This window comes from Eulemur rufifrons, chromosome 1 (assembly GCF_041146395.1).
Source record: "Eulemur rufifrons isolate Redbay chromosome 1, OSU_ERuf_1, whole genome shotgun sequence".
Classification (NCBI taxonomy): Eukaryota; Metazoa; Chordata; class Mammalia; order Primates; family Lemuridae; genus Eulemur; species Eulemur rufifrons.
This window is the reverse complement of record NC_090983.1, coordinates 20,266,632-20,286,190: the sequence shown is the minus strand read 5'-3', so window position 1 is coordinate 20,286,190 and position 19,559 is coordinate 20,266,632. Positions and strand designations below refer to the sequence as shown.

The following is a 19,559-nucleotide window of genomic DNA, read 5'->3' as shown; positions in this document are numbered from 1 at the left end:
CATGCTTATTCTTTATTATGTTACTTTAAGAACCTAATCTTTGCCTCTGTACTCTTCCTACTATTCATATCCACGCTGAATCAATCCAAAAAACAAATAAAGGAGACACATTCTTAAATGTTGATTGAAAACCTAGCATTAAGGAGCCCAAGTAGATTATGTTTGGGGTTTCACAATATCAGAATTTAAAAATTATATTTATTTACAGTTGACATCCTTTAAAGTTTAACATTAAAAAATGTGATAATAAATTATACTGATGCTATTCTCAAATTTTGCTTCTGCTTGAAAGGTCTTTTGGCATCCAGCTTCGATAAAAAATAGATGCCGTGTGTGATCTCTTGGGTCTGATATTTAATCTTAATCCTGAACTAGATTCTTCGGGGGAAAGAAGACATGACAGATGACAACTGGGTTTCATCTTATAATTGAGCATATGGAGTCTTTCTTCCTACTCTTGAAGGGTTACATGGTTTCTGCTCCAAGAAAAACATCCAAGTATTTTATTATGCCCTTATTGTTCCAAGTGATCCACAATATTTTTCTTTTGCTATTGATTTTTATATAGAACTGTTCCAGATGTTAGATTGAAGATTTTAGTTTAACCTTGAAGACTGAACTTTTCTCTCTAAATGCTTAGGATATTGGTTTCAAGTTCTGAAAATATGATGTATTATGAAATATTTTATTGTTATGAACAAATTGTGAAAAAGTAAATCTGATTAAATGAGTTCATCTATGGAAAGGGTAGGAAACAGTGTGCAGCATATAGCAGTGATATATAATTGTTAGCTATGTATTTATAATGGACATTTCTATAGCTATACATTTGTAATAGTCATATATACATTGCTAGACATCAGTATAACCTATTTTGTTGAACAAAGTTGTATAAAATTAATATAAATCCATCAAATTATTTCCTTTAAAAATTAATGCAGACAAGGTTTTTTTGAAAATCCTAAAATATGGAAATTTACTTTACCAGGTATTCAGCCGTGATGTACACTTTAAAACTCTATGTGTATATTTGACTATTTTATCTTTAAAATTATAAAATTGACATAGTGACAAGCAACCCTAAGATAAAACAATACTTTCACATGGTGATCACTTTTCAGCCATCAAGCCTGAGGGAAAGGACGTGATTTACCCACTTCTTCAGAGTTCTGTAAAGAAATACAGGGGTAGTCTATACGGGCTGTAGCTTACTACGGACTAGGGCTGGCATTGATTACAAGGACTGCCATAACAAAATACTACAGACTGGTTGGCTTAAATTAGAGAAATTTATTTTCTCACAGTCCCATAGGCTAGCAGTCCAAAATCAAGGTATTGGCAGGTTTGGTTTCTTCTGACTTCTCCCTCCTTGGCTTGCAGATGGCTGCCTTCTCGCTGTGTCCTCACATGGAGTTTCCTCTGTGCACACACAGCCCTGGTGCTTCTCTGTCTTCTTATATGGACATCAGTTTTTTTGAATTAGGACTCACCCGTATGACCCCGCTTTACCTTGAGTGTCTCTTTAAAGGCCCTATCTCTAATATAACTACAGTATCTTCCCACATAGCACTGGAGGTTAGGGCTTCAACAAATGAACTGGCACGAGGCACAATTTAGCCCATAACACAGACCATGTTCTATTTCTTTTTTTTCTAATGATAATTACATTTTAAAAATAAAGTTTTAATTTAGCTTTTCTTATTATTGAAAACATAACCTATCATAGAACTAAAAACCTAGGATTTTAGAAGCAGAGAATTTACATTTCTGATCTAAAGAACTGAAATAATACATTTGTCCCTATCTATTACTTAGTATCTAAAAAACAGGAGGAAAACATGAAGAATACATCTGTATGGTCTGCTACCAAAATCCTGAAATTATGCAAACTAGATTCTAGGTAATCTTAAATCTCTGAAACTCTGGAAAAAACAAACATACATTGGTTATCACTTTTCTAATTTCAGAAATTTCCTAAAATTTATAACTTACAGTTGAGTCATGATATATAAATAAGATTTGAAAAGTGTCAATATAAACCTTTTCAAGGAATTCTGTGCCTTATCTCAGCTGGCAACTGATATGATGATTCTTAAATTCCATCTAGATCAATGCTGTCCAGTAGAAATATAAAGGGAATGACATATGTGATTTTAAATGTTCTAGTAGCCACATTTAAAAACTAAAAAGAAAAAATGAAAATTAATTAATTTTATTAATACATTTTATTTAACCCAATATATTATAAATATTGTCATTTTAACATGTAATCAATTAAAATTATTAGAAATATTTTGCATTATTTTTGTTGTTGTGGTCTGAGTCTTCAAAATCTGGTGTTTATTTTATACTTACAGAATTTCTCAGTTCAGGCAAGCCACATTTCAAGTGCTCAATAGTCACATGTGGCTAGTGACTACCACAATACAGTACTGGTCTGCATACTTTAGTGGTCAAGAACACACTTGACCATTAGGTGTGGGTCAGTGCTATCCCTTGCTAGTTTCTTTCTGAAACAATTATATTTATTTATTTTTAAATCTTTTGGGACATTTTTATCTACTTGTATAGCAGATTTCAAATCAACTGCCTTGAACAAAAATGACATTGCTTACTCAAATGTTAAGTTTAAAAGTAGGGTGGCTCAAGTTTTGGTTAATTCAGAGGATTCATAATGGCATAAAAAACTTAGAGTCCTCTCATTTTTCTTTATCTTCAGAGTAGATCTTCTCATACTTACAGGATAGCTGTCACAGTTCTTAGAATCATATCCAACAGAAGAAAAAGGGTTTTTTTCCTTAAGTCTCTAAGAGATAGAAAAAGCTTTCCCCCAAGAAATCCTCTTAATACAAAGGAAGACAGTAAAGAAAGAAAAGAGGAACAACAACAAAAAAGACATGAGACATGTAGAAAACTAATAGCAAATGGCTTACGTAAATTTAAATATATCAATAATAACATTAAATGTGAGTGGACTAAACAATGCAATTAAGAGGCAGAGATTGCCAGATTTGTCCTGGTATGAACAATAAATAATGGTCCACCGAAATATAATACAGTTTTACTTGGTTTTAATGTCATTAATAGGTAAAAACTCATATTAAAATTCCAATTCTAATAATTTCTCAAGGACAATTTTAAGGAATTTTGCCCAGAAATTGGTATGAATTTAAAGTTTTTGAGGTTTCTTTTTCATTATGGAAGTCAAGGAAATGAAAAGCCAGGGTATTTAATGAGTTATTGATGTGGATATTGATTTTACCAAGATAATTGTAGGAGTTGAAGTGAAAAAAGTGACTGTGAACCAGGTGCTAAAATCTCTGTGAATCACTGACAGTGTCCGTGAATTTGAGGTGACAGAGACTAGCAGAGAGAGTAGTGGAGACCAACTTTTTAAGCCTCTATAGTTACTGTCTGTTATCTACTAGTTATTGCACTAGGCACTCGGGTAAACACAGAAATAAAATGTAGTCCCTTCCATTAAGGGGGTTCAGCGTAACCGGACAGACAGCTTTATAAAAGAATGAGTGCAATACGATGATACAGGTGTTAGAATTAAAGTAAGCTCCAGGATCCAAAAAGGAAAAGCATCAATCTACCACGTGGGACACAGGCAATCAAGAAAGGCTTTAGAGAGAAAGATAACATAAGAGCAATTTGTTGTTTCTTGGGATTAATTCATTATGATGTTTTATTAGTAGAAACATATGTAGTAGGAGTCCAGGTGCTGAGAAAGCAGTACCAACTACCAATGCTGATGGTGGCTATTTAGCAGTGAGAATTATGATAGAGGCTGGGGTTAAAGAGTAATTTCTAACACCAGCTATGACAAATGGTTGACCCAACTGATCTAAGATAAGTGGTAGAGGATCCTAACAGCTGGGCAGGGCCAGCCAGAAAGACCCAGGCATTAGCAATACTTGAAAATCCCGGCAATTATGTCTGAGAAGAGAACAGTGAGACTGATGAGAAAAGGGTAGGGGCCCAATCCCAGCTGAGGACAGGTCTACTTGGTGGATGACTGAAAAAGGAACTTCAGATAAGAAACTAAAACTAAAGGATTTTTGGTAAATCCTTACCCAGAATGCCCTTTATCCAAACAGGCACTACACAATAGCTAAAGCCCCACAATCAGTTGTCAGTTATCATTATGAAGGTTGTACAATAGTGATAATTTGGCTTTAAGTGCCTTCAATTCCCAGCAGAGCTAAAGTGACTACCAAAATGAAAAGATATACAAAAATCTTAAATGTGATACCAATATCTGGACATAATACATTAGAATTGCCTTTGAAAAATTTCTACCTATTATTGGAATTGTTATTTAATGCTGAGTTGTTTATTAGTCATGAAATTATTACCAACAAAAACTCCATTTGAACTATATAATTTATTGTCCAAATAGGGAAATAGTAGGCCCTCAATAGATGATTTTTGAATGAATTAATGAAGGAATGAATGAACAGCATCTTCTATAAATACTCATCAAAGAAACACTTGCCATATATCATTTTTATTACTCTGGTAACCACTGGATTAATTCTATGGAGTCTAAATGGTTAAAGTCTACATGTACTCTTAGAACATTAAATGCTTGCTTGAACGAATTTCCTTTTCTTGGCCTTCTTTCTTGCTCAGGCTATTTGGTAGACCTAATTAAGCAAGATTATCTTCTTCCAGGCTTCAGCTACTACTTCAGTGTCATTAACTTTACAAATTTATTTATCTCTGACCTCACTTCTATTCCTGATCTGTATTTGTATTTCCGACAACTTATTGTATAATTTTAAGTGTGTTTCTCAGTTACCTATACTTCAAAATCAACATTTAGAAACTCAAAGCTATTTATTCAACCCCTCACACTGACTTTACACAAAAGTAGACACACATTGATTGAACTGTTCTTTCTCTTATACATATATTTTTATTTGGGTTATTTGCCTCAGTAGCTACTCATATGACCAAGCTAGAAATGATAGCATTATCCTTACTTTTTTTGTCTAATATTTCCTATATCTAATTGACTTCCAACATTCTCTTGATTTTAACCTCTGATGTTATCTCAGGTAGATCCCTTCTTTCTTGTGTTCTCAGATCTGTGGTTAGGAGTAAGTGTGGGTGAATGCAGAAGCTTCCTAACTGGTTTCCCTGCCTCCAGCTATTCTAATTCATTCTTTGTATTATTTCCAACTTTATAATTCCAAACAGCTCCAGGTTCAAATTTCTTAATAGGTCATAAATAGCTTAATCTTCTGGATGAGGGCAGACAGTAGTTTTGTAGACAATACTTAATGCCTTAATCCAATAATGCAAGAGCTCCTGGGAATTACATTATATGACAGACTATACTCACTTGAGTGAACTAAACCTTGGAGTAATGAGCCCAAGATGGGGCTAATTTGTTAATCCTTAAAGTCCAATAGGGGATCCCAGATTTCCAAGTGGGATGGAGGCTTTTTGGAGAAAGTGGTAAGATTATACAAGGAACAAATGGCATAGAGGCAAAACCAGATTATAGCATATTTAAGGCACTGAAACAATTTCTGTATATATGTGTAGAATATTTTTAGGTATGTTAATATGATCTCAGGGTCTTTAAGCTTTCTTTGGGAGGGATGTGAAGTAAGAAGAGAAGAAATGGAAATATTATATAATCATTGTAGTGCATGCATGTTCTTTTCTGTGTGTCTGAAACAATAATGTCAGGGATAAACCCTGGGTGGATGATCAGTCAATGTCTTTGTGGGAACATCTTCCATTTCTAAGACACTATCTTGCTCATGACTAGCATCTTCAAGGACATACTCTGATGTTCAGAAAGATACCTGATTAGTCAACTACATCAAGAGAATGAGCCAAGAAGATTACACTTCTATATTACCCTTATTAGTCACTTTACAGTTTGCACTTTCAATTGCCAGTACTTAATTTGCTTCTTAAAATATTATGAGGACTGTAGAGCAAATATTATGTCTGTATTACAGCTAAGGTCCCCAAAGATGGAGTAAGTTGGCCAGGATCACAAAGCTAGTAAAGAAACTCATTTACTCTTCTTGTCATTAACATATGGAGTACTTATCAAGTCTAGACCCTAAAACTATGAGAGAATTAGTCAAAATTAATCAGAGGAAACATCTTTAAATGAAAGGAGTTGTGTCATGGTCTATAACTAAAAGACCTCTACAAAATCAGTTTAATGCCATATTTCCTCTATCAGTATTTTCCAGTCCTACCTAACTATGATTCTACATTTTCATTCCATCATGAGCTCCTTGAGGATAGTGTTTAGGTAATATTTATCTCTGTCTTCCGACATTGTGTTTCTGCCATTCAGGCAGAAAAGTCTCAATAGAAATTTACTGAATTGAATAAATACTTGTCATTCACAGGAAGGAAACATGCCCAGTGCCTAACCACTGTTTATTCCCTCTTATCAATAAATCTCAGGATTGTTTTCTCCTTTCCCTGCTTTCTATTTACTATAAAAACCTAATGGTGACAGGCCAAGGAAATCTCCTTTACTGCTGGCTGTGAACCTTGTCTTTTTAAATGTGAAGCTGGCAAACACATTGAAGACACTGTGATAATCTTAATATATTTCTTTTAGAAATCTGAGAAATATTCAGAGCAAGAAGTTAACATATTTAGAGGTCAAAAAATAGAGCTCTTGATTCTAGCCAATAGGTATTTTATTTGGAGGAGTAAAAAGAAGATACCGGAAGAATTAGAGAAGGAAAGAGGCAAAACAGAAATAAATGGTATGTGGATAATAAGAAAATAGACTTCCTTTCACAGCTGTGAACCCCAGACTAAAAGATAGGCAATGCTATTATTTTGTAATATAATTCTAATAAGAAACATTTAAAAAGACTTGTGTAGACCACAATATATATTTATGTTGTGGCAAAGGTGTCATTTTCAAAAATAAACAAATGTGTTCAATTTTGCTTTCCCTGTTTTCAATGAAAGAAAGGTGGTCTTTTTCCACCCTTTAACCGTTATCACTCCTCCGTCCAGGCTTGAGGCAAAATAATGTGTACAGATCTGTTGGAAGACACTATCTTGAAGCAGATTTGGGGCAGTTTTCTAACGTGGAATCAAAAATCAAATGAATGTCAATTTCACTTAGTTTTGCCTCTCATCTGTGGACTATGGAGTCCCTCACTTAAACCTTTAGGCCTTGGTTTTATTTTCTAAACCTAGTAAAACGGGAGGATGGCAGATTGCCCAGATCCTTTCTAGTTTTGCCTATGAGCTATTATTCCTCCTGTTTCTTTTGTTTTCAGTAATGACATTTTGGGCACTTTTATCTACATTCCAGCCTCTGGGACAGACTGCCCCAGGCAACAGGTAAATTTGCTCCAGAGGCGAGAGGGTGGACCCACTTTTGGGGTCAGGGCCAGATCACTGGCTCCCACGCACGGATTAGGGCGTCGCAGACGGGATCCCTTCAAGTTCAAGCTCAGCCCGGAGCGCCAGCGGGAGGTGCACCCCGCCCTCCCCTACGCCCCCAAGGCGCCAACTTCGCGCGGAGACCGGAGCAGGGCGGGGCGCGGGGGTGTGGTCGGGATCACGTGACGGGCCAGGTGCCCGCCCCGGCCCCGCTTACATCCGGAGTCCTACTGTCCCGGCCGCGCCGCCTCCCTCCGCACGTGGCGTCGTATCCGCCACCGCCACCTCCACCAGCCTCTTGTCCCCAGACCCCCTCCTTCTGCCATGGCTCCCGGCCAGCTCGGTGAGGCCCGGGCGGGGAGGTGCCGTCTGCGTCCAGTCCCTGCGGCCCCCCGCGAGCCCTCGCGCCCGGGCAATGGCGGCGGCCGGGGCACCGCGAGCCCGCGCCCGGGCCTGTCCTAGCCCCCGTGGGGCTCGCGCGTGCGGCCCGCGGGGTCCGGCCGGGGTAGGCCCCGGGGCGAGGCCTGTGATCGAAGGGCTCCAGGGCAGGCCTTACGGTTCCTGAGTCTCCTCCCCCGGGTTCCCTACCAGGGCCTTGGAGAACACAGTGTAACATACTGCTAGTAATGAGAAAAAATGTCTTCTCTTTCAGCCCTGTTTAGTGTGTCTGACAAAACCGGCCTTGTGGAATTTGCAAGAAACCTAACTTCTCTTGGTTTGAGTCTGATCGCTTCCGGAGGCACTGCAAAAGCTCTCAGGGATGCTGGGCTAGCCGTCAGGTAAGGCACAACTTAGCTTTTAAGTCAAGTCAGTCAGAAAGGGGGTGTGATCACATTAACCAGGAAGTATGTATTTCAGGCACTGTGAGTAAAATTTCTCCTTTCCTCCTCCCCATCACGCTGCGAGGTTGGTACGCTCCTTACCCACTTTATGGAAGAGTGAAGTGGGGCTCAGGGAGATTTCCCAACTTCTGCACGAGTTTATAGAGCTAGGGTCGGAACCCGGTTGTCCTGATTTTTGAACTCCTGTTCTTAGCCACTGCCTTTAACAAATTAACTTAGGTGGGCCATTTGTTAGGCAAGAAAAACTCCAGTTATAATTCACATGATCTGCTTTGACTGGCTGTTTAGTAAAACTGTTGACTAGAGGAAGATTCAGAGCTGCCTCTTTTTTAGAATCTCTGGTAACCACGTGAAGGTACAGATCATTCATTCGCTCATTCGCAAGCTTTCATTACCTGGCTAGGCAATGGAAAGAAGGGATGTACAAAAGATTAATCGGGATGCTATTCCTGACCTCAAGGACTGGCATTCTGGCAGGGGAAGGAGTAACTCAACTAAAAGGTAGAAAAGGAAAGGCCACAAGACAGCTATTTCATAAACTGTAATGACAGTTCAAATGAAGGACATACCTACCCCTGAAATATGTTTTAGAAAAGGGATGAAAATTTGCTTCTTGGCCTCTAGATCCACGTAAAAGTAGATTATTACCTTTTCTTACAATTGTGCACTATGTGAGCTGCACATAGCTTCCCTAAATTTGACAAGTTCAGATGACAAGAATGCCTTACTTTATTTATTAAATATATGCTTTATATTTTCCAGAGTCGTTTTGCATCTTGTCTCTGATGTGGTTCTCATGGAAGGCAGGCCACCTGGTTCTCTTCTGATCAGCAGGATGAGAATCCAAAGTCTCAAAGCTGTGTTCTTTCCGTTGGGCCAAGTTGGGGCCTCCTAGTGTAGTTAGAACCTTCTTTAAATTAAGCAAAATCCTCATCTGTGGCCTCTTTTTTTCACACCAAACTTTGTATTATGGAAACATAATACATTTTGACATAAACAAAAATAGTATGATTATCCCTCACATCCTGTATCTGTCACCTAGTTTATATAATTATCAGCTGGTTAGTCTCGTTTGTATACCTCTACCCATTCTGCTTACCTCCATTTTGATATCATTTTTTAAAAATTGGGAGTGTAAATGTGTTTTTCTCCTATTAAAGGATGAGGGGGTTCACCCTAAGTGGTTTATTTTAGAGCCCAACACAGTAAGGTTAGTTGAATGGAATATAAACAAGTTGGAGGGGTGTTTTACATATTAATTCATATAGTCCTCACACCAACTTTTTGGAGTAGGTAGTGTTAACCGCATTTGATGGGTTAGGAAACCAAGGCACAAAGAAGTTAAGTAACTTGCCCAAGATCTTACCCCTATTAAGATGCCAAGATTTTGTAGCTGATACTTCTATAACAAAAGACAGATTAACAAGACAAAAATATAAAAAATTTATTGAATCCAAGTTTTATGTGACATGAGAGCCTTCAGAATGGAGACATAACAGTGCATGGAAAAGCACTCATTTTTATGCTTAGGTTCAATGAAGACTCGACAGCCATGTAGAAATATGACTGGACAAAAAAGAAATGATCTAATGCTAGTGAGCTGAGGTGGGGAAAGCCTGGAAGGCCTGTCCAGATTCCTCTTGCCTCTCTGTAGCATTCTTTCCTCCTGAGGGTCTTATGACATATTATCAGGCAAGGCAGGTCAGAGAATTTCTTTATGGTCAGCTCCTAGATGGAAAGATAGGGAAGGTTAGAATAATAATTCTAGTTTTTATGACTGGCTTTGGGAAAAGGGGCTCTAGTTTCAATGGCCTGCCTTGGGGAAGAGGAATTCTGGTTTCCATTAATGTGGGGGAGAATGAGGGGTAAGAGGCAGGAAGGCAAGAGAAGGTTGAAGAGACCTTGGTTCTGAGGCCTTCCACTGTCCTTTTGTTCAAAGTATTCAGTATGGCGTAGCACTGTACTTTGGGGTATCATTTTCTGAGCCCCAACAGTTTTATCCCAGGAAATGAACCATTGCCTTGTCTTGAGGTCAACTGAGTTTTTAATCATTGAGTATACAGAGAATTATTTCTGAAGTCTACAACTTTAACATACAAATTCTTAAGTATAAAGGAGTAGCATGCTTTTTAATTAGCCCAAATGTTTAATTCTATGAATGAGTTTGTCTTCTCTAAGTTTCTTTCTTTTTTTTTTTTTTTTTTAATTCACATGATTAGTAATGCAATGTCTTCTCTAAGTTTTAAGTGATTCTTTTCAGCTGGAGAAACTGGATTTTATTTCCTGAAGTCCAAGAAAGTGAATTTTGAATTTGAACCCATAATGTCACCAGTTTGTTCATTGATGTTAGAACTTAACTGTGTGTGTCTTTGTCTGAATACCAGTCATTTGCAAATGACCCTCCTTAATAGGAGAATCTACCCAGGAAATTCTGTATCTTAATGGTGAAATTTGCTGCTTTAAAATGTTTATTATAGTCCCCAGCTACTTAGGAGACTGAGACAAGAGGGTCACTTGAACCCAGGAGTTCGGGACTCTAAGATTGGGCCTGTGACTAGCCATTGCACTCCAGCTGGGGACACATTGCCAACGCTGTATATGTTGATTATATTAATAGAAAATTTGAAAAATGTGGAAAACGAAAGAAGGTAGTAAAAATGGCTTATAGTTCTTAACATGTTAATGTGTTTCTCTTCTAGCATTTTTATAAGCATACATTTTATTTCATTGCTCATACAGTTTTGCTTTTTGCTTTTTTGTTTGTTTTGTTTCTATATCATGTGCATTTTTCCACATCATTAAAATTTGTAAATTATGCCAGAGAGGGTGTACATGGGTTCAACTTTCTGGAGGTCAGCTTGGTGGTACGGATTAATATTTAGATGTTGTACTTCATTTGACCCTTTGTCATATTTTGTGATTATTTTTTCTAGTTTGCTTTTTTTGCTTTTTGAAGGAATATGGAGACATATTTTCTCCTTATAGAGGCAGGGAGGGGAGTGACCTTCCAGAAGAGTTAGGATTACAAGCCTGGAGTACAGAGGGTGATCTCTCCCCTATTGAGGGACTGCTCTCTGCTTTGGGTCCAGTTTCCTTTTTTTTTTTTTTTTTTTTTTTTTAACGTAAAAGTTGTTTTTTTCCCCTAAATTATTGGAAACAGGTTCTTGCTGTGTTGCCCAGGCTGGTCTCAAACTTTTGGGCTCAAGGAATCCTCCACCTCAGCCTCCTGAGTAGCTGGGACTACAGGTGTTAGCCACAGTGTTCAGCCCCTGCAAAAGTTTTTATTTAACATTTATGTAATCAGAGCTATTAGTCTTTTGTTTAGTGCTTGGAAAACATTCCTCTTTATTTACTTTTGGTACTTATATGATTTTTTTAAATCTTTAAACTTTTGATTCATCAGGAATTTATTTTTGTGTGAGGTTAATCAGTTATTCCAATACCAACACTACTTTACTAAACAGTCTTTTATTTCCCCACTCATTTGATATGCCATCTTTATGCTTTTTTATCATAAAACGAAATTCTTATTTCTACTTTGTTCTGTTTTTGAGGTAAGGATATTTTTCATGCTTTTTGTTACATACTGCCAAGTGGCTTTCTATTTTTTAATATTTAAGTGGTGTAGCTTGATTCAATTTCAGAATTCTCTGAAAATTGCAAAACTAGTGCTTTAATACTCAGTGATTCTCTCTGAACACAGATCAGTAGAAAATATGTTAAAACATTTTTTTGAAAAGTAAATAGACTTTTTCTTAAGAAATCAAATATGGTTGAAGGACTTAAGAAACTAGAATAATTTTTTTGTTCAACTCAGGCTCAAAAATCTCTTTAAATGAGAACAATAGATTTATGGATGGAAGACACTTTGAATAGTACAAAATGATACTTTAGCTGAAACAGTAATGTTCTGTTTATCTATTTTCAGAGATGTCTCTGAGCTGACAGGATTTCCTGAAATGTTGGGGGGACGTGTGAAAACCTTGCATCCTGCAGTCCATGCAGGTAAGTGGTTGGCACTTTCAGTGTAAAACAATCAGTGGCTTCCAAGAAAATTTTAATCAATAACTTCATGGAATAAAGGAGGGGAAAGGCTCAAAATAATTTACCTGTAAAGTTATATTGATTTTGTCAGGTTTGCTGACAAATTTCATAATGCATTAGAACCTGTTTAAAATGTGACTTGTCTTACTACATGATAAATTCAGATTATTTTCCTCTGCTTGTTATTTAGTCTTGACCTGATAACTAATTTATAGGGTGGTATTTCCCACTAGAGTTACTGAAAACATTTAAATTTTAATAGTATGAAAAGATTTTAAAGCAATTCAAACTTAGAATAAAACATCACAGTATAACTGACTTTCAAAAGAATTTTTTTCCAAAGTGCTTTACATTTATTCATTCATCTAAGATAGCTAAGGAGCTTCAGTCAAGCCACTGAATTATGGGAACACGTAGCCTGTAATGGAACGAGCAACAGTTTTATACAAATCTACTTTACCTTTTTTATATTTTGTTGCTCAAAAAAATGGGATCAAGAATGGATAAAAAAGAATTTTAAATAACCTAATCTTAATGTTTTTCTTGATAACTCCTCTACTACGTGTTCGGTATTTTTTAATTGAGAATATTAGGCCAGGTGTGTTGGCTCACTCTTGTAATCCTAGCACTTTGGGAACCTGAGGCTGGAGGATTGCTTGAGGTCAGGAGTTTGAGACCAGCCTGAGCAACATAGTGAGACCCTCTGTCTACAAAAAATAGAAAAAAATAGCCGGGTATGGTGGACACCTTTGAAAAGTAAATAGAATTTTACGTAAGAAATCAAGTATAGTGAAAGATTTAAGAAACCAGAATAACTTTTTTGTTCACCTCAGGTTCAAAAATCTTTTTAAATGAGAAGAGCAGTAGACTTAAGGATGAAAGATGTTTTGAATAGTATAAAGTACACACCTGTGGTCCCAGCAACTCTGGAGAACTCGGGCAGGAGGATCACTTGAACCCCAGGAGTTTGAGGTTGCAGTGAGCTATGATCAGGCCACTGCTCTCACACCAGAGTAAGACCCTGTCTCAAAAAAAAAAATAAATAAATAAAAGAAAAAAACAACAAAGCAAAATAAAAGAATATTAGGGGATTTAACTTGATTGATGATATAATACTATGTTGAAAGAAGTACCTTATTCTGACTTGTTTTTTGAATTAATACTTTGTTTAACTTTGTTAAATTAGGAATCCTGGCTCGTAATATCCCAGAAGATAATGCTGACATGGCCAGACTTGATTTCAGTCTTATCAGGTAAAAATTTGAAGTTGGACTTTTAATACATTGGGGACAAAAAGCAGTATGCCAAACCTGGTATCCCTCTCTTTTTCTCACTCACTGTAAACCTTTACTGAGTACTTTCTGTGTGACATGGTATGTGTGTAAGCATTTTGGTTTGGCGAAATTTACATTACCAAAATACATACTTAAACCAAAAACAACTTTAGTTTTTTTTAGGAAGTTATGATCTAACTTTTAGTATATACAGGTTGAATATCCCTTATCTGAAATGCTTGAGACCAAAAGTGTTTAAGATATTGACTATTTCTTTCAAATATATGTAACAGCTTTACTGAGATACAATTCATATATCATACAGTTCACCCATTTAAAATATAAAATTCAGGGGCCGGGCGCAGTGGCTCACGCCTGTAATCCTAGCACTCTGTGAGGCCGAGGAGGGTGGATCGCTCGAGGTCAGGAGTTCGAGACCATTCTGAGCAAGAGCGAGACCCCGTCTCTACTAAAAATAGAAAGACATTATATGGACAACTAAAAATCTATATAGGAAAAAATTAGCCGGGCATAGTGGCACATGGCTGTAGTCCCAGCTACTCGGGAGGCTGAGGCAGTAGGATCGCTTAAGCCGAGGAGTCTGAGGTTGCTGTGAGCTAAGCTGACGCCACGGCACTCATTCTAGCCTGGGCAACAAAGTGAGACTCTGTCTCAACAAAAAAAAATAAAATAAAATATAAAATTCAGTAGGTTTTAGTATTTTCACAGAAGTTGTGCAACCATTACCACATTCAATATTAAACATCTTCATCACCTCCCCACCCCCCCAAAAAAAAAAACCAAAAAAAAAACCCTATGACCATTAGCATGTATTCTGCATTTCCCCTAACACTCTCCAGCCTTGGCAACCACCAGCCTGCATTCTGTCTCTATGGATTTGCCTGTTTTGTACATTTCATATGAATGGAATCCAGTATTGCACATAATGTTTTTTGTGACTAGCTTCTTTCATTTAGCATGTTTTCAAGGTGTGTCCATGTTATAGCATAGTATCTCAGTATTTCATTTCATTTTATTGCTAAAAAATAATTCATTGTGTGAATATATACCCCATTTTCTTTATCAGTTCATCAGTTGATGAACGTTTGGGTTGTTTCTACTTTTTGGATATTATGAATAATGCAGCTATGAGTGTTTGTGTGCAAGTTTTTCTGTGAACATATACTTTTATTTCTTTGGGTACACCTCTAGGAGTGGAATTCTTTGGTCATGTGGTCACTCTATGTTTAACCTTTTGAGGAACTGCCAGACTGTTTCCAGAGTGCTGCACCATTTTACATTAACAGCAGCAGTATACTGGGGTTTCAGTTTCTCAACATTCTCACCAACATTTGTTATTATCTGTCTTTTTGATTCTAGCCATTCTAGTGGTTGTGAAGTGACATCTCATTGTGGTTGTGATTTGTATTTCCTAATGATGCTGAGCATCTTTGCATGTGCTTATTAGCCAGTTGTGTACCTTCTTTGGAGAAATGTCTTTTCAGATCCTTTGCCCATTTTTTAGCTGAGTTATTTACGTTTTTATTACTGAATTGTAAGGTTTTTTCCTACTGTTCTGTGGATTGTGTTCCTTTCTTGATGGTGTCCTTTGACCATCGTAAATGTTTTTAATATTGATGATGTGGAATTTATCTATTTTTTTCTTTTGTTGCTTGTGCTTATGGTGTGATATGTAAGAAACCATTGCCTGATCCTGGGTAATGACGATTTTTGTGTATGTTTTCTTTTAAGAGTTTTCTTAGCTTTAGCTCTTTACTTAGGTCTTTGATTGATTTTAAATAAATTTTTATATGCAGGTGTGAGATAGAGATCCAACTTTGTTGTTTTGTATGTGGCTGTCCTGTTGTCCCAACATCATTTGTTAAAAAGATCATTCTTTCCCAAATTGAATGGTCTTGGTACCTTTGGTCTGTGTGTCTGTCGTTATGTCAGTACTACACCATTACTGCAGCTTTGTAGTAAATTTTGAAATTACAAAGTGTGAGTCTTCCAAGTTCGGTTTTCTTTTTTTCTTTTTTTTTTTTAATTTTATTTTTTTTAGAGTATTATGAGACAACTTTGTTTTTCTTATTCAAGATTGTTTTGACTATTTTAGAGTTTCTCGCATTTCCACATAATTTTTAGAATCAGTTTGCCCATTTCTGGGAGAAAAAAAGCAATTGGAATTTTCCTAGGGAGTGTGTTGACTCTGTAGATCAATTTGGGAATACTGCCGTCTTAACCATGTTAAATCATCCAGTCCATGAACATGGATGTCACTCCAGTTTTTTAGATTTTCTTTAATTTTTTTCAACAATCTGATCTTAGGGGGAAAGTCTTTCACCATTAAGTATGATGTTAGCTGTGAGTTTTGCTCTCACTTTGTCATGTTGAGTAAGTTCCCTTCTGTTCTTAATTTGTTGACTGTTTTTATCATGAATGTTGAATTCTATCAGATGCTTTTTGTGCATCTGTTGAAATGGTCAAGTGGTTTTTGTCCTTTATTCTACTAACATTACATTAACTGATTTTTAGATGTTAAACTAACCTTACATTCCTGAAATAAACCTACTTAGGCATAGTTTATACTAATTTTTATATTCTTATAGATTTGGTTTGCTAGTGTTTTGTTGAGGATTTTTATGTCAATTTACGTAAGAGATACTGATCTGTAGTTTTCTTGTGACGTGTTTGTCTGGTTTTGGTATCAAGGTAATAGGCCTGATAGAATGGCTGTGAGTGTTTCCCCCCCCTCTTCTGTTGTTCTGTTTATTAATTTTCATCAGTTAGGTATTTTGCTGCGGATCCTGCCCACAAAGCTCCCTACGTTGTAGTCCTGGGAGTGGAACCTCCCCTTCACTGGTTGTTAATTTTAGATTAGTTCTGTGTTTTAAAATTATTCTTTTGGCCTTCCTATTACCATCATTCTTGTGACCTCTGTGAAAGCAAAACAAATAAATATTTTACCCTTAGAATGCTCCAGTGTTTTTTTATCATTGTATATAATCTGTTATTTTTTGGGAAAAGAATCTAAATTTGAATGTCCTGTATAATAGTGATCACATTCCAAAATGAGAATGTTACCTATAATACTGTATTTTACATTTCTATTAAAATTTTTAAAAAACCTTTTATGGCTCAATAGTATTGGGTAGCTAAGGTTACCAAAGCAGCAACATTGCAATATGTTTTGGAGGGAATAATGTGTAACCAGATTCAGAGCACTGCTGATTAAATTACCTTCTGCAACAGTAGGATGTCCTGTTTTGGGTTTTTTGTGTTGTTTTTGTATTTATTTGCTTTTTAAAGAGATGAGGTTTCCTTCTGTCCCCCAGGCTGGTGTGCAGTAGTGTGATCATAGCCTACTGTATGTTCTAACTCATAGGCTCAAGCAATCCTGCCTTAATTTCCCCAGAAGCTAGGTCTGTAGTAGCACACCACCAAGCCTGGCTAATTTTTTTATATTTTGTAGAGACAAGGTCTCACTGTGTTGCCCAGGCTGGTCTTGAACTCCTATCCTCAAGTGATCCTCCTGCCTTGGCCCTCCCAAAGTGCTGGGGTTATGGGGATGAGCCAGGCACCTGGCCCATCTTGGCTTATTTAACACACCTTTGTAGAATTCTAAAATGCTAGACCCACAGTTTATATTTTACATCTTTATGGTTTTTGGTCATGTTAATAGTACTAACTTATTCTTTTCCTAGATAGTGATAAACCATGCAAGTTGAGTTTTTAATGGCAGCTAAATTCCTCTTCGTCTTAGAGTTGTTGCTTGTAATCTGTATCCCTTCGTGAAGACAGTGGCTTCTCCAGAGGTGACTGTTGAAGAGGCTGTTGAGCAAATTGATATTGGTAAGTTAGAAAAACCATCTAGAGGACTGGTAGGGGAGAGGATTATTTAATTTTAATGAGATTTTTTTAAATTTTCTATTTGAAATGGAAAATAGTTACTTCTCCCAGATTATGTTCTGGGATGACTATAATTCATATATATTTTCTAAGCTGTTTTTCTCTGTGTGTGTGTGTGTGTGTGTGTGTGTGTGTGTGTAGAAATTCATCTGGATTATTTTTCCTTATTTTTGAAGTCAAGAATTAAAGCGGAAGTATGTGCACAATGATTTTATTTAAAAGAAGTTCAGAAACTGATATTGAAACACGAAAACAATGCTTTTTGTTCTTCAAAGGTGGAGTGACCTTATTGAGAGCTGCAGCCAAAAACCATGCCCGAGTGACAGTGGTATGTGAACCAGAGGACTACGCAGTGGTGTCCACAGAGATGCAGAGCTCTGAGAGTAAAGATACCTCCTTGGAGACTAGACGCCAGTTAGCCTTGAAGGTGTGGACATACTTTCAAAATATTGTAAAAATAACATCCGTCTAGTGCAGGGTTTGCCAAACCAAACAGTATTCAATTCTGGCTAGTTATATCACCTGCCATGGCTCTGCTTGGAGCTGCTATTCTTTTGTTAAAAGTGGAGAGACTAAATATTACAGAGATTCTGTCAAAAAGATTGAAAGAGAATTTGAAGGGGATAATTTGTTGTACCATTCAGTGTTACTTGGTGTCTTTCATGTGTGTGCACGTGTGCACGGGGTGAGGGCATGTTGTTTGCTGTGTACCTAAAACCATCTTGTCCCTACTTTGGGAAGTGCTGCTGGTATCTCACAAAACTTACACTTTTTGTAGGCTTTCACTCATACGGCACAATATGATGAAGCAATTTCAGATTATTTCAGGAAACAGTACAGTAAAGGGATATCTCAGATGCCCTTGAGATATGGAATGAACCCTCATCAAACTCCTGCCCAGCTATACACAATGAAGCCCAAGCTTCCCATCACAGGTAAAGCCCAAGTGCCGTGTGGTAGTTTGCCGTGTCCGGATACATGTGTGTCTTTCTCTGTATCTGATGTGGTTCATGTTTAGAAGATAAAGTAAATTCTGTAATACCTCTTAGAACCACCTGAAGTTTGAGATGCTGGTTGGACTTGTGAAAGGTGCTCTGCAGTACTGGAGGAAGGTCAAGTTGGAGGTAGAGATTGGAATGTCATTGGCATGTAGGTGTTTTTGAAGAAATGGGACAGGATGGGGTGACCTGGATTTCATAGAAGAGGGTCAAAACTAAGCTTTGGGTACCTTTCAAGCTTGAGATAGACAGTGGAAGAGCCAGAAGAGGAGAACTTGGAGATTTTCAACCAGTTGCTATGATGTTGAGAACAGAAAAGGGACTATTTGCTTTGGGAATGTTACAAGAAGCAGTTTCCTTGGAATTATGAGTCTAGAAGTTCAGTGGAAGTCAGCTGAAGTAGAAGTGTGAAGTTAGGAAATAATAATGACACAGATAATTATTTGAACAGAGATTTTAGGACTTCCATGGGTTTGTAGAGATAAGAGAAGGTTTTTTTAATTTTTTTGTTCTGATTTGTTCCCAAGGTATGCTATGAGAGCATGTCCTGCTCTGGTAGAAGGCAGAGTAGGGATAGGGACGAGGGAGAGTCACAGGCATAAGGGCTGGCTGTTGGGGAGGGCCAGGGCGGCCTCCTTCCCCTGGGGAGAAGGCAAGTGGGGAGCACACTGGTCGATGCATTTGGTGGTGGGTAGATGCAGTGTCCTGCAGTGTCCTTTTTCCCTGTCACCAGCTGAAGGAGAGATGGAGAGGGGAGCGGGGTGGGAGGTTGAGGGAGAATTTGAAATATTCTTCCCCTACCACAGTTAGCCTAAGCTATCTATGAGGAGAGGAGGTGGAGGAGTTGTACAAGTGGTGTCTTGTTTTATCTTGCATTTTATAGGCCTTAGGGTATATTTTACTTTTATCATTTACTATTCATTGCCTAGTTTCTTCTATGCCTCTCTCATAAGTTCCATGAGGACAGTGTTTCAGTTTTGTTTTTGGTTGAGGGAACTATTTTTTAAGCACTTTTTTAAAAAATAATCTTTATTTTATTAGAACAATTTTAGGTTTAAAGAAACATGTGCAGAGGTTATAGAAAGTTTTCAAATGCTCTA

At 37.3% G+C, this 19,559-nt stretch overlaps 1 protein-coding gene across 2 annotated transcripts in view; it reads left to right on the top strand.

Annotated features, from left to right (window-relative positions):
• The first annotated feature begins 7,618 nt into the window (after positions 1-7,618).
• The window catches only part of ATIC (5-aminoimidazole-4-carboxamide ribonucleotide formyltransferase/IMP cyclohydrolase), a 28,050-nt gene continuing 16,109 nt past the window's right edge, over positions 7,619-19,559 (top strand). Inside the window, exons 1-7 of one of the 2 annotated variants that reach the window (XM_069467449.1) lie at positions 7,619-7,735; positions 8,045-8,171; positions 12,163-12,239; positions 13,465-13,531; positions 17,316-17,404; positions 17,737-17,888; positions 18,240-18,396. In XM_069467449.1, coding sequence (XP_069323550.1) covers positions 7,717-7,735; positions 8,045-8,171; positions 12,163-12,239; positions 13,465-13,531; positions 17,316-17,404; positions 17,737-17,888; positions 18,240-18,396 — 688 coding nt within the window. In that variant the 5' untranslated portion in view covers positions 7,619-7,716. Of the gene's footprint in view, positions 7,736-7,871; positions 7,898-8,044; positions 8,172-12,162; positions 12,240-13,464; positions 13,532-17,315; positions 17,405-17,736; positions 17,889-18,239; positions 18,397-19,559 lie in introns of those variants that run through there. The other variant, XM_069467457.1, reaches the window with a different exon arrangement.